This window comes from Stegodyphus dumicola, chromosome 7, assembly GCF_044657685.1.
Source record: "Stegodyphus dumicola isolate Sdum_Otavi_A_Nest chromosome 7, ASM4465768v1".
Classification (NCBI taxonomy): Eukaryota; Metazoa; Arthropoda; class Arachnida; order Araneae; family Eresidae; genus Stegodyphus; species Stegodyphus dumicola.
The window spans coordinates 118,184,468-118,200,572 of record NC_140774.1 but is presented as its reverse complement, the minus strand read 5'-3'; the positions used below and the strand labels follow the sequence as shown (position 1 = coordinate 118,200,572).

The 16,105-nt window shown below is 32.9% G+C and overlaps 1 protein-coding gene across 1 annotated transcript in view; it reads left to right on the top strand.

Moving 5' to 3' along the window:
• Nucleotides 1-16,105, top strand: part of LOC118192897 (netrin receptor UNC5C-like) — a 606,963-nt gene that overhangs the window by 356,224 nt on the left and 234,634 nt on the right. Inside the window, exon 4 of the mRNA XM_085820754.1 lies at nt 257-421. Coding sequence (XP_085676880.1) covers nt 257-421 — 165 coding nt within the window. The remainder of the gene's footprint in view (nt 1-256; nt 422-16,105) is intronic.

Genomic DNA, 16,105 nt, shown 5'->3' with positions numbered 1-16,105 from the left:
AATGCTAGGAAAATTTGGGGAAAAAAAGGATATTAAAAATGAAACTGGCATGACAGGAAATGGGTGAAACAATAGAGGGGGGAAATGTAACAACTACAAGTATATGATGTAATTTGCTAAAAGGCTATATTTTTATTATGCGTCTAGTGCAAAGTTTGTTTGAAACATATTTCTATTCATGTTTAATTGGTTCAAAAATATGAATTTGAATTCTGAATAAAAGTTTCCCATGCTGACTGTAATTCATTTTTTACAGCTGTGGATGGTCGATGGACTTCGTGGTCATCATGGTCAAACTGTGGTCCTGACTGTAGGCACCAGCGCCGTAGGTCCTGCACGAATCCCAGTCCTTCTAATGGCGGTCGTTACTGTCCTGGCAGAGATATGGTCTCAGCTAATTGCACTGGAGGCTTATGCAAAGGTATTTTATAATAAGATAAAGATACTTTCTGGTTAAAAGTGCCATCGGTCTTGTCTTAGTCGCCAATAGTGACAAAATCGACTGATCTATAACTTCCAAATTTCAGAGGTAGCCTAAGATTTATGTGGTGGCCACTCTAACCCGGAAATTTCAAGAAAATTTGTCAAATTTCTCAATGATAAATAATCTACAATTGTTCGTGTTGTCAATTTTGTATTTTCTAATGGGACAAAAATTAATAATTTAGAAAATTGTTTTATTATTATTTTCTTAACATTTTTAATAGTTTGTGCTTAAGGAAATCCTGAGAAAAATTCTGAGCCTTCAAAATATTTCATCCAACAAATCTCTGAGAAGACCTAAAACATATTAATACTTTAATGAAAGAAAAGAAGAACCAGCCAATTTAGGATTTTGGGAAACAAATTGCCAAGAAATTTGACACAATCGTGATGAATGTTGAAATAACGATAACAAATCTTTACACAAATTATAATTTCAATTTATTTTGGATGCATACATCAAGCGCATAGCCTAATTTGGTTTTCTTAATTATTGTGTTATTTATTGGACTGTTATATTTAATAATAAGACTAACTATATACATAGAATAAATTTACGCATTCTGTAGGATCAATCCATAAAAATTTGACTTGTTAAATACTTAATAGGTTCCATTATATGCACGTTTAAATATACAGCATATTAAAAAAGCATTTGGCTGTTACTGTGTAGAGGCATTAGGTATTTTTTGGAAGCAGGAAAGATGAAAAATATGCAACGCCTTCTTTGGAAATCGAACCACGGACCTCTCAATTAGGCGCTAACCACACCACGAAGACTCGCTCAGAAGGCAGGACAAATACCTTATAACTGAATTACTTCTTGTTTCCATGAATTACAGAATACAGTCATGGATCGCTAATATTTTTACACAGATGTTGGTCATCCCATAAATAATGCATTTTTTTCAGTTGAACTAGGAGTCGGAGCATCAACTTGTTACGAAGACAAATAGTAAATTTATCGTGTTCCTATGCTTAACCCACGTTTTGAAAAGTGAGACTGTATTTTTTTCTCAAAGCTAAATAGGTAAAGGAGCATTTTCGGCCTATTTTGTTTTATGAGTTCAATTAAATAATTAATATAGGAATGTTGATGCAGTGTATGGAGATCGGGCTAGAACCGTAACCTGGGCTACGGAGCCGAAAAATAGAGCCTAGAGGACAAACCTCTTCCTGGAAGATCTGCAGAGCTCGACGAGGCTGTCCCGCAAACCATGGTGAAAATAAAATTCCATACTAACTAGTGCGAATTTGCGGAGGATAAAGCAGAGTGCATTTAAGATTAAAAAAGATCTTTGTTTACCTAAATTTTGAAAAATAGTAAAAAAAAGTAAAAAAATTATTTTTTGTGAGAAGACCCAATAATTACACACATAATCATTTATTTAGTTGAAGATTTTACTCAAAATACAGTTCTTTATATTCTCCTTTATATTCCGTAGAGAAATCATTCATTCCCTGTCCTTTGTTAAACTTTGTTTAATTCACTGACATTTAATGGAGTTTTGAATTTTAAATATAGCCCAATATATTTTCAGTATGCTTAAATCTTTCTAGCAGATTATGATAACTAAGCATCATAATTTATGAAAAGATTTACACATTTAGGAAACAGGATTGCCAATCGAAATTCCAAAGTTCAGAGGTCTTGCCGCTCCTGTGCTGGTGGGTGCTAGGAAAAGATATAGTACTTACAGCTATGGAATAAAATTTCAAGTTTTTAATGACAAGTAAGCGGAATTTCTTTCAACAGAAACTGCGGTAATGGATCAACACGAGATATTTGATTTATATGAATAAGCAAGTGAAATATGTTGAGACTTTTAAAGTGTGACTAACTAAGATGAGCGGCATTTTTATTGGAGATGGTTTGAAGCGTTTTTATTGTTTTAAACGCAGTAAAGTCATTTAGGAGAAGCACATTGGTATATATATTTTTTGCGCGTGCGCAGATATTATTCAAGAGCTCGCACAATAATTCTTTTTTCGTATACTGAGATTTCATTACTACTTAAAGTCACTTTCTTTGTTATGCTTCGTATTTAACTTACCATTTCAGTTAAGCTCGAGCAAAGATGGCAATTACAGCAGCGAAGTTTTCTATCTGCTGCCACTTAACGTCGAAAAATTACAGAAATTACATCGAAAGATTGAAAATCTTTCATAAAATAACAACTACTATTATTAATCTTTTTTTGTTCTTTAAGAAACGACATCTCTTATGAAATATTGCTCTGAGCTCCCTCACTCCGAACTAAAAGCCACTGGAGAAGTTTCATGGTGGAGAAAGTAGCTTCTCTTGCGATCAAATTTAATTGAGTGGAAAGAATTTTATAGTTCCGAATTCGGCCGATTATAAGAGAGGGCTCTCTCTCTTAGTAGCCCCGTTTCCGATGCGAAGGAATACTACTATTACTGTATGGAGCAAGGGAAAGGTTTCATTATTCCCCGTAATGATACAAGGATGGGTCTTTTATGAGAAGCGACTCTTGAAAAGGCGTACCTAGGCATGCGCCATGTTTGGACACTGCTGATTAGTTTCAGGAAATTCTCATTTTACTTATATTCGCATATAGTTAGATTCTAAATAGTCAAAACGCATTTCTTTTTATCACCTGGCAATGAATGAACATAAAATAATGATTATATATAATTTTAGACAGCTTTTTTTATCACTGGATTTATTTAATTGATAGGAAGCATTATCTAAGTAGACAATGCGTCATACTTTTGAGGAACAGAATTAAATCCCAGTATTTCGTATCACCCCCTATCATTAGTCTGTCGAAAGTGCTTTCTGTCTGATGAATTTTCAGAACCACCATTTCGGAAAGGAATCCATTGTCACAAATAACCATATCGCATACTTGAATGTAGTTTAACGAGAGCTAATGTCGGAAATCATTAGCTTTCGTCAAGCAACATGCCGACTGGCGCGGCATTTAACTCCATAACAGTATTCATAGTATCTTAGTAAGGATATTAAAATGATACAGTGGATATCACTTTGATGACTATAAAACTAGTGAAGTTAAAATTTTGATGCATTACGTATCTTGTAAATATATTTTGAAATTTAAACCACAAGTGTTTTTTATGAAATATAAGGAAAGCTGTTTAAATTTGAATTAGGGCTATTATGCGTTTTGCTGCTGCAAATATGTGAAGGCGCGTCTAGTCTAAAAATTAATCGCTTATGCTAATTGGTTAAGTCGTCTAGGTTGCAGTCCTGAATTCAGTCTGCAAGATGAAAATAATCTGTCTTGTTATCTGCTCGAATAGCTCAATTCATAAAATGTTTTTAAAGTTTTCTATTTCAAATCTCCTAAAGGCCACATTAAAATGAAACCTTTTCCAGAGAATGCTTCCCATAGGTGACCATCATTGAATGTGATCAACATATCTTTGAATATAAAAGAACATCCATATTAAAAAGCATCCCCACAAAACGTTTTTAATTCTTCTGTAGTGTTGTGTGTCTGTGTGATAATGTTTTCGTCTACTACAGAGTTTCTTAAACTGTGGGTCGCGACTCCCATGGCTCGCAGGACCTGGAGCAGAGGGTCGCCAAAAATTTTAGCAGTTTTGATATTTTTTAAAATTATAATAATTTTATAATTACCAAATATTTTACACAATGTATCTAAAAATAGATAACACAATGCAGACAAAGAAAAAATGAAAACATTTCGACGTATTCTTTTTATAATATAAATGTTCATTTTACTTGCTTTGCACGTTACGCTATCATTTCGTCTGTTACTTATTTGAAATTTCACATTGTTCTGTGTCTTAAAATAAGAAATTAAGTTGACCTAAAATGACCTAAAACTGTAATAATATATTACAGTGCAGGTGAAAAAAATTGACGGTTTCACTCACGCGTGTGTCAGACTGCGCAGTTTATAAATACTAACGGAAAGGCATTCACGTACTTAATATAGTTCTTTGTTTACTACACCAGCCATTATTTAGATGTATTTAATATTGCTTTCTAAAAGTTTGTAAAACATTTTCTTCCTCCATACTGCGTGTCATCATGGTGTATTTGGAAGTATATTCGGGTAGCATCGGGAGCTCCTGAATTCGAGTCCCGAGGAGAGCAAGTTGACTTTACAAGTTGATAAATAAACGTAATTGCACTGCGTCCGTTCCTTCTCTGTGCAATACGCAGCGATGGATCAACACAACTACAATCATTTATTTCATAATAACCTTATGGTATTCATACCGTGGTTTTTCTTGCATGATTTGTGTTGATTAAAGTGTCTTTTTACTCTCGAAAATAAAGTGATTTTTGCTCTGGAGCAAAACACGTTAATGGAAGCATAAAATTCCTCATTTGTATTACACTAGATACGGATTTGTCGGTTTTTTTTTTTTTTTTTTTTTTTTTTTTTTTTTTTTTTTGTAGGAGATTCCTGGATTTTAGATATCCAAGCGAGCTGTATACCCAGTTTTTCCAGACCTTTTGAGTTTTCTACTTCAAAAGGTAGCTAGACTTGTTCTATCTTTTTTCAGTTCAAAATAAATCTCATTACTGCGGTTCTACGTGTCTATAGATTTAGTAATTTTTTATTATAAAATCGTTTATGAACTCCTGTTTTGTTTAGACTTAATGCAAGGCATAAAGAACTAAAAATGTAATTATATATTTTTTGCTTTTGTTTGCTGAAGAGAAGGTTTTACTATAGAAAAACAATTGTTTACATCTGTACCTAGTTAAAGTGAAGTGTCTCATGCAATGGCAACACTGTCAAGATGTAGGACTGATAAATGTGTTGACTGTATATTGGTCGCTAATGTAACGTAAAGGCCCGAAAAATTAGAAAGACTACATGTATTTCTAACATAAGAAACACAATTTCTTACATTATGACTAATTGAAAAATAATGGCACATCTGAGAAAGTATAATATAAAAAAATAACTATTAAATAAAATCTACATTAATTAGCGTTGTTTTATTACATTCATTATCCCGAATTCTTAACAACCGTAGTGAGGCCTCAATGGTGAGGTTTTCCTAGTCTGTAGAAATTTTATGATAAGGAAGGAATTTATCTTATTCTTATCTCTCATTTAATTCAGCTTTCCGAAAGCACAACTTTATCTTTCAGAATCTTACCATTTCGGAAATTTTTGCTTGAATAAGAGTGATTGTATACGATATAAAAATAGGTGTATAATTATCTATGTTAACGGTCTTTTAGATCCTACTGCATGAAAATTTATCATTATTCTGATTGAGGCGATTAAGCATTAAGAATGTGGCAATTTTTATCCTTTATTTAAATTGTATTTGCCACAAAAATATCTATGGTATTAATTTTTTTAATTCTCGCATTATATTGCGTTGTGCTATCACTGTATTAATCAACCATGCATGCTGGCAAAACTGCTATTGTTTTTAATCAACGAAACGGCTAAACGATTTAGTACTTAAATTTTTTTATTTTTGTCTTATTTTTAATACCTAACTAATTAATATAAATTACAATGTAGATATTTGATATATTCTATGAATATTTACATCATTATTAAATAACAAAAGGTTTTTCTATCATTATAGGTTATGCATTTTTCCTATGGAATAATTGTCTACACGCCACTTAGCGATAAATTTGTTAAATGTTAAGCTCGTTAATCACTTAATATTTTTTTAATTGTGTGCGTTTCGTTAAAATTTAAAATAAAAAATCCTGCAGATTATTCACAAAACCAGCAGAAGATAGCATGCCTGTTTTTTTCAGCAGCTTTCTAAATATAAATTTGAGGATTTGATAAATGATTTTTGCATTGGTTGACAGCCTAAAATGGCTGACATAAGTGACTTAGTTTTTACTTTATCCCATATCTATCGCGAACAACTGCCGACTTCCGGCCACGCTCGTGTCATTTCCGCTCTACCACGTGATGGAACGCACTATCCCCATTAGTTCCCACTAGTCATTCTCTTTATATATATATATATATATATACTGTGCTTTCTTTCCTTTTCCATTTGAATGACTTCGAAGAAGAAAGTTTCGGCAAAAGAGGTTATGAAATACCAAAAACATTTTTAGAAGAGAAATTTTTTAAAGATATATGAAATGTAGATGCGAAAGTGAGCAATGAATAGAAAAAATATGAGCTATGGGAAAGTTTCTGGCTACCCTACAGTTTTGGAGAGCATTATTTGTTTAGTGATTTTATTTCTTCGAAGAGCTTTCTAGAGGAAGAAAGTTGCTTTGACTGATGGATATACGACTCGAATTTTTTTTAAAAAAATCTAGTACCATTCAGGAATAACTAGAAGAAATTTAGGTACAACTTTTATGTGAGAGTCGTGTTATTTGATCTCATTTTCTTTACTTTTGCGAACAAAAAACTCTTTCCACCGAGGGTTAACAAAATTCTTTTTCATTTCTTTAGGATCTTCTTTTCGTTCTAAGAAAAGTAATTTAGGATTACTGATGCTGGAGGGTATTGATTTAGGATACTGATGCTGGAAGTTACGGACGTTATGTTTGGTCGGTTTAGCTAGTTGTGTTGATTTTACCGCTTTGTAAAGTTTATTTTTGTTATAAGGTATTTCTCCCGCTTTCTGTAGAGTCATTAGGTTATTTCTAAGCAGAAGAGAGGAAAAATTATCAATGCCCTCGCCGAGACTCTAACCACGGGCCTCTCGAATACGCGTCGAGCGTGCTGATCACTACACCACGAAGGCATGCTAAGAAGGCGAGAGAAATACCTTATATACTCCTCCTTTTTAAAGGGCGACTGGGAATTAGGGGACTCAATCGCCAAATCCTGGAGGCGGAGCATCTTCATTCACCCCCATTTTTAGTTCGGGCGCCACTGTAGAGTCATTAGGTTATTTCGAAGCAGGTGAGATGAAAAATGAGCACTGCTCTCACTGGGGTGCAAACCAGGGATCTCTCGAATACGCGTCGAGCGTGCTCACCACTACACCACGAAGGTATGCTAAGAAGGCGGGAGAAATACCTTATATTTTCAACATTTTTTGTTTGTGTTAAAAGTCTAACCTATACTCCTACTGTTTCGTTTACTCTAACAAAATATATAAATGAGAGGATTTTTACATAAAATTAAGAATCTGTGTTTTAGAGGATGAGGAATGGAAACACGCGTCTGCCGTAATGGGACTTATCTGTGTCCGGCGTAAGAGATATTTCTACTAGTTGGTGAGTTTCTCCTTTCCTTTGAGTTTTTAGTAATGGTTCCTAAAATTAATAGGGTTAAGATATACTTTAAACATGTGAATTGTAAACAACTGTATGTTGAATTCCATGTTGTATATTATTCGCCCAGAAAGCAAAATTCATTTTGTGTCCGTTAATTTTGTCATTTTGCTTCCGTTCTGTAAAAACAACATCACAATAAAACTGTAGTTCAGCCCACCAGCGGCCGAGCGGTAAAGTCGCTGAACACTGGTAGTTCGGTCCGAGGTTCGAATTCCGCGAACGGGCTGGCTGCATGGGTGTTTTCGTGGTTTTCCCCATGTGTAACGTGTATACGAGCCAGTTTCCCTTAGAAAGTCCTCCACGAAGGCATCCCTCCCCTTAGGCAGATAGCCCTAGTGTGCTTTGCCATAATTAAATACACCACACCAAACTGTAGTTCTTTTTATTTCTGTTGTATTCATTTAACGTTCTAATGCTATAGTTAAAGCCTGAACGAAAATCTGTTTGACAGGCTAGAATATTGGACCAGTTTTAGAGATTAGCCTAATATTATAGTTTAACACCGATACTAACCTTATAGCTTTGGTGATAAAGGGGAATTTGAAAGAACTTGGTTGCGATTCCTTTATTATGTTGGCAAAAGAAGTTACTTCAATACAAATTCTGTATGAAATAAAAGTTGAAGTTAAACAAAAGTGCTTTTGATTAGGTATTATTTAAATAAAGTTAATTATTTTTTCGATAATTCTTTTACATCTGACTATATCTCTTTAGCAAAATAATATTAATTTTACCAAACCCTTTCAGTAAATAAATTTTTAGAGTCATTAGGTTTGTGGAAGATGGAAATATGAAAAATGCGTAATGTCCTTGACGGGATTCGAACTTCGGATCTCCCGACTGCTAATATACTTTCAATTACACCAAGAAGGCATGTGACAAAAAGGAAGAAAATACCTTGCAGATTATGCTTATAAAATCCGCTTTAATTGAATATCTTTTTTTCTCTTTTTTTGAAAAATATTTACGAAACTAATAATTTAATTTTAATCATTATTTTATTTTAATAATTTCATTTTTTAAAAAACAACTTTGTGGTTTTTTTAATTAATTCGTTTTCAGTTATTAGAGGAGTTAAAGCAAGATGAATCAGCGTAATATTCATAAATTTGCAGGACTAGTTTCAAAGGTTTAAAGGTTTAAATATAGAACCCCCTTCTTCAGCTGCAAAAGAGCAGATGACGAAATAGAAGCCAGTGATAAGGTAAGGGGATAAGAATGACAGGAAGGATGTCAAGCTACAAGCTAAAATAACTGCGAAATAATTTCCTTAAAAGATGAGAGTAAAGACGGATAAAGACGGAACTAGGATCGTTAACTAAAACTTAATGGTTTTTATGACTGTAAAACGCCTCTAGAAAATTATATATTGTATTACTATACCTCTAGGAATATAATTCAACGGAAAAAAAAATTAACTCGTTTTCACTTAATTAAATTTTTTTCGATAATTATCTTACATATCTCACTTCAAATCTCTTTGGCGAAACATTTCTTACGTTTTTGATTTTTTTCACTAAATAGGTTTTTGTTTATTAACCTTCTTTAATTGAATACCTTTGTTTTCTCATTATGAAACATATTTACCAAACTAATAACTTAATCGTAATCGAAATTTGTAAAAAGTACTTCGTTTATTTTAATCAACTCATGTTTTTTTATGTTAAAATCTGTTCTGCACTCTTATTGCTCTTCTGTTTCCAGCAGAATATGTTAATGAGATTATTTTGAATAGATTAAGAATCGTAATTAAAGAAGGAGGTTTTAGTATCGATCATCACCTTAAAGCAAAATTCTATGTATAACCGACGCGAGCTAGAACCCTCTGATCTGAGGGAGTTCCTCTCATTGGGACTTTCAAAAAATGGGAAAATTCCTAAGTAGACATCTCTATATTATTGCAAGTAATATATTACTTCAAATTTCAGTTGAAGCGTATGCTGTTAGCTTTAAAAACCGTTTGCTTGATGCAAGATGGAAATAAGTTTTTCCGAAGCAGAACGAATTTTTATGAATTTTATGTTCGCAAAGCAGTTTTGCGCAAAATTTGCTGAATGATTTAACGAGGCTTTCCTAAATGTTTGTGAACCTAAGAAAGTAATGTTTTCCGCTTGGTAACCTGATTTCAAGAAAATGGAAGCGTTCACTGTAAGTCAGGAATAAAATGATGCAGTCACCGGCAAAGGGTGTGAGAAAGACGCCATCAGAATAAAATTTATATTTGCTATTTTGTAGAAATGCCTAACAATGCAAGTAGAGCTCGAAGAACGCAACAGTACTGTTGTGATGAATCATGGCACAGGAATAGTATAAAAAATGTTTACCAAACTCAACTGCTGCTTGGATGCTCGTCATCTGACCAGCAGGAAATACATAAAGTACTTAAAGTGTAAGAGAAGAATACGTTGAGTTTCTACTTATATATATAGTATTTTGAAACTAGATAATCCTTCACAGTAGCACTGTAATTATGATTTTATTAATACACTCTCAACGCTACTTCATTTTGAAATTTTACATTTGTGAAACGTGACTTTTCATTTCATGCCCATACATAACGAAGGAATTTCAAACAGTTTTGTTTTCTACTCAGTGCAGAAGAATTTCGGAATAACTATATAGCTGCATGTGGGTATTTTTGTTTGCTCTATTTCATCTAGGGAATGCAGCCACGTAGCAGGTCAATCAACCCCATTCAAAGCTCTCTTTCAAAATGGCTCCAAAAACATTTGATAGCTTTCCTTACATTTTCCCTGTTCTTTTTAAGCATAAGCTTAAGCAGACTGGTCATTGTGAGACGGGCATATTTTGAAGTTCCGTTTGTCATGAATAGTGAAAGAACTTCGTTTTTTACTCAATCACTGTTACATTCAAAACGTTTCTTCCGAAATGCTCTTTTGTTTTGTAGCTGGAAATCAGTGAATGTAAGTTATTTCAAATTGGAATGAATGGGACTAAAAAAAATAGCATTTTGCCTATTACTGAATTTTACGATCATGATTAGTTTTCGTGTTCTATTTTGTGTCTGTAGTTGCCGAAGGAAGTAGCCATGGAATTTGATGTATTTATTTCAACTTACATTATAGTAAACCCTTGTCGAAAGGGATTTTTGGGAGGCGATTTCATATATATGCGTTAGCTTAATCGTTTCCATTTAAATTATCCAACGCTATAATTTCATTCATACTCGGTTCACGTTTATTTATTAACACTGAACGCTTGATAGCATCAGCTCTGGCCAGATATTATCAACAGTTTTAAAGGAATTTCATTGACTGAAAATGAAGTCAAAGAAACCGTACAAATTGCAAAAGCAACTGGTGGAGACGAATTTTCAGATATGGAAGGAGCTGTCAAAGAATTAGACGTAACTACCTATGTTCGGCAAGACGTTCACTCGTTTTACATGAAAGCCTTTATCCCTTTCTATGACAATATTTTTATATATCTATTGTTAGGTGCAGAATATACCAAGCGAGTTGTTGAATGATCTTATTTTAAATTTAGAAAAGATTTAGTGATATGAAACACTGTCCCACCGCCATAACTAATTAGCCAACTAATTACTGAATACTGTGTAATTTCACTTATTCTACTGCGTCAGATCTGTTATTGTGACTGATAAGAATGCAATATATTCAATTGTAAACAATAATATTGTAATTCAAAATCTATACTGGTAGCATGTCAGTGCTTTTTAAAGTTTTAAATGATTTACAAACATCACCATTAATTTACAAGATTCAACAATTATTACGAAAGCTGAAAAGAATTCGGTTGCATTAGTTACAAAATTGTTTCTTTATATTGCAATTCAGTTGCGCTATAAACTGCTTGAGTTTGTCTTCAACTGAATTTACACTGGCGCGATGCCTCGAAGAGCGGAAATACAGAAAAAGACGCTTTCATAAATATCAATTCGTACTTAAGCAAAACATTTCTCTTTAAATGATTTTCATGGTTCGGTTTAGTAAATGTTACATAAAATGTAAACTTACGTATTTTAATTAAAATCTTTTTTCTGAAAGAAATTTTTAAAAAATTTAAAAAATCTTTATTTATTATATTAAAAATCTTAATTAAGTTAAGCAGATACAAGTAAATTAATGTAATTAATTTGTTAATCAATTAAGTAATCAATTTTATGAGTTAATTAAAAAATAAAAAATTAAATTTCTTTCAAACAAGAACGAAATAATTTCTTTTGACTTGTCATTCCATGGTATTTATATCCTGAAATTCGCGTTTTTAAATTTTAGACTTCTATTAAATTTAATTAGGCTCCAGCTGAAATTTAAAATGACTTCATAAAATTAAAAAAATACACCAGTCAATTGTTATGCTGCATAATCACTGGTTCGTGTTTTAGCATGATACCCGAAACTAACTCGAAAAACGTAGTTGTTGAAATTAGATAAAATTCAACTATGCTGAATTTCTCATTTTTCATTGAATTTCTCTTACAATTGAATATACTGAACTCAGCATTTCTGAACACACTATTGCTTTTCGCGTAGGGCGTGAACGCGCTGGTGTGAATTAGCTTTTAGTTGGGATCCAGTGTGTTCCGAATTGTTAATTTTTAGATACTGTTTAACTTTATTTTCGTTTAAAAACTAAGAAGTATTGCAGGCGGGCTCCGATGGCGTCTTGCTGAATTTCATCCGTGATGTTAGTTCACAATTTTTAGTTACAGTCACTATTCAGTTATATCTCTGTAATAGTTATAAAAACATGACATTCATGTTGGATATATTATTGAAAGAATGATGACTATTTTGCTCCAGCTGAAGTTATTGACTGCTTTCATTTTCCTTAAGTGGAATTAAAATCATTTCAAATAAATAAGAATATGTTCTTAGAAAATACAACTCAACTACTTTAGGATCAGTATCTTATACACTTAGAAAATACAACTCAATACTTAACTACTGTAGGATCAGTATTTTTAGTAACTACCGCGGTATTTAAAAGATATTTCATGCATAACAACATGTGTAAAGAAGGCATTTATCATAATTCTTATCACTAAAATCATCATGATGAATACTGCCGAGTAAAACACATATCTGATAAGAGTTTTTTTGTATTAAAGTTTATTTAAGATTTTTTTTAATGTATGAGCAGACTATTACTAAGTATAAAAGATAATGTATTTTATTAGATTATAATTTGATTGAGTTTATTGGACTGTGATCTGATTATACAAACTTATATATTCATACGACAATCTAATAAATAAAATTCTTATATTCTATTAATTCCATTTTGACTGTGCATTTGCTGAAAGTCAAACTAGTCAAACAAATCTCTGTTGTAGACTGGATGTGCTAGCCTCAACACCGTAAAGATATCAAATAAGAATGCCAGTGTTTTCTTACATCCCCCCCTTCTTAAAGTGTATTTACAAGAGGAGGAAAGGCCTAGTTAACCACATTAAAGTATGACATATTATCGTCAATTACCATCCATTAAACGAGAAAAAATTTTAAAAGGAAGTCGATGTCGAAATCTTTGGATAATTTACAAATTGTTTACGATTGTTTTCAGTATCATTGGATTTCCTACTATAGTCTGTTATTTTTTAATATGCACTTCACTGTATTTATGACCTTTCCTCATTTACGATTGATTTGGTATCGTTCTCCTCGCATATAGCACTTAACTTTTTCCACCTCGTTTAAGGCTGTAGGAATTTGGCAATTTTCACGAACATGCCAAAGGGAAATGAAGTATAAAAAAATTGAGGGACTCGACTATCTTTCGAAGCTCGCTTACCATGGTTACAAGCTAAGCCGAGAAGTGTAAAATGACCCTGAAATACCTTCTCTAAATTAGCAAACTGTAACTGTTGTAGCTGCTAACAGGAGTTTCGTGATCGATAACAATTACAGATTTTTTTTAAATCAAAATTGTCAAAGAAAAATTCAGATGAACGTAATTTTACACTTAAGAATAAATTAGAGACTTTTTAAAAGAAAGGGACATTGCGTGCTTTATTACTCTGTTAATCAGAAAGAGTATTTTACCTGTGCTTAAAGGCATTTTTTTGTAGTTCCCCCCTCAGTCTGTGTATTAAAAAGAATGAAATAAAATGTGTACTGAAAACGTCCTTAATATACGCGGTTTTAACTAAATTTTCTAATAATTTGAAAAAAAGAAAAATTCGTTTTTTAAGCACATTAACATGTTTAGGCATATAGAATGGCACCTCGGTAATACGTCATTCATCCGTTCCAGATCTTTTGAAGTACCGGACCAAACCGGACATACATCAAACGAAATTTTCTTATAAAAATAAGAAGGAAAATAATTAACCCCTTCTCATAAAAAATCCTATTGTTATAACACCTTTTTTAACTAAGAAAGCAGATGCAAAACTCCTCGTGGGGTTACGGATGTAAGTAAATAACAGTACAAGGAATTTAAAGATAAAAACGTAAAATCTAGGCCTGCAGAGAGCAAACAACACTGTTTTAATGCTAAAATAAAAATGCAGTGGGGAAAGTGTATACTGCACATAAATGAAGCACTGCACATTATACTGTACGTAAATTTTTTTGTGCTATCCAGATTATAAGCAATTTTTCAACATGCTCTAACATATCTGATCTTTGTTTGGTAATCGATATCACTCCCTTCGCAAAGTAGCCGATTTAAAGCGTCTTAGGTTTTCACAGTCGTAGACACCATCGTATTCGGCATACGATATTCATTATTCAAGTCCCGAATACGTGGGCCAACTTCATACTTTTAAACAATCTCTTCTTTCAGTACCATCATGATCCTAACCATTTTCATCGTAGCTTAATCTTTCTAATTATCTTTCCAAAAGCATTTCTAATGAATTTACAAAACAATGGCATCAAAAAAATCTAAAATCTTTTGAAAATTCAAAGTTATAGCTCAGATTGTTTACTGAATAATAGTGCCAAGTATACTGATACTCATTTTCAGTCGCAGCATTGAGTCGAAAGCGGTGGCGTAGTTAGGGGTAAGGGGGATATCTGTCCCCAGGCGCAGCATCAAATTGATGTTACAAAATTTAGAACGAAAGGTTTTCCATTTATGTCCCACAGAAAGGGGCGTAAAATCTCCATTTGTGCCCGGCTGCTGAAAACAGTAGCTATGGCAATGGTAAGTAGTGATATAAAGAATAGTGCGCGCAATCGTGACTCGTCGAACTCGTATTCCTAACAAATGTCGTGTACCAAACAAAACGTTTAGACTCCAGACAAGACGTGCACCAATTTGGACATACTTCAAAGCGGACGTATACCGAGGTACTACTATGTAATTAAAAATAAAAGTTGTGGTGTTCTTATAAAAGAATTAAATTGAGATAATAATACACTTTTAAGGAAAAGCTACAGTTGAAATGACATATACGAGCATAATTACATTCAGTTCATTTGTTGGGATTTATTTAATTTACTTGGCAGTTAATTTATGTTTAAGCAAACTTTCTTTTCGCCACTGCTTTCAATTCACACTTTCATGCCAAAATGCAAATTATCTAGCTCGCGTGTATTCAAATGAGGTAGAAAGAAGTTAGTATTTAAGGGAAAGTTTTGAGAGATGATATCAGAGCGTGTTCTGCCTGCCTGAAGACCGTGTTTTTATCTTTGAACTCCTAGCGATTAGATTTCTGTGGGATTGAGCTATTCTTTCCATTAGGCTTGTTTCCCCTAACTTTCAAGTCAAAGCCAGCCTGTGCGACAATTGACCTATGAAGCCATTGGGCTAAACTTAACATCATTTAATTTTTAGGTATACGTTTTGAGTTAAGCCAAAAATTCTGGCTTTTGGTAAGCACCAGTTGGTGCCGTCTGTGAACTTTAATAGATTTAATAAAGTATTCTTTACACCCATCTCCTGACTTTGTGGCATTATAAGACTTAGGAATAATTGTCTAAACAATCTTCTAACGACTTGCTCAGCTTATGATAACAAATCATACGAGGCGTTATACATTTAAATTTCCGTCTGATGATTTTGATGTAAAATCCATCACCGTTAACAGCCTGATAATAATATTTTTAATTACATAAGATCAACAATGTTAAGAGAATAAAATTTTTAATTTTTTTAAACCTTCTAATGCGTGTAACTAACATTGTAGGATATAAAAGTGTAGTATTTATGTATTTTATTAGCTTGAAGGATCTAATATCAAGAGTGTTCCTAATTAAGATTCATTTGGCTCCTTTTCTGAAGATAGATCACATGTTCGTTTACCTCTTCCATGTTATTAAAACTCATGGAGATAAAAGTTAAATTCACTTGCCATATTTACAGTCAAGAGTCCATCGGATATTGTTACGGTTTAGACGACGAATGGGAGGAGGAGAATTCGCTTGCTACAAAAAT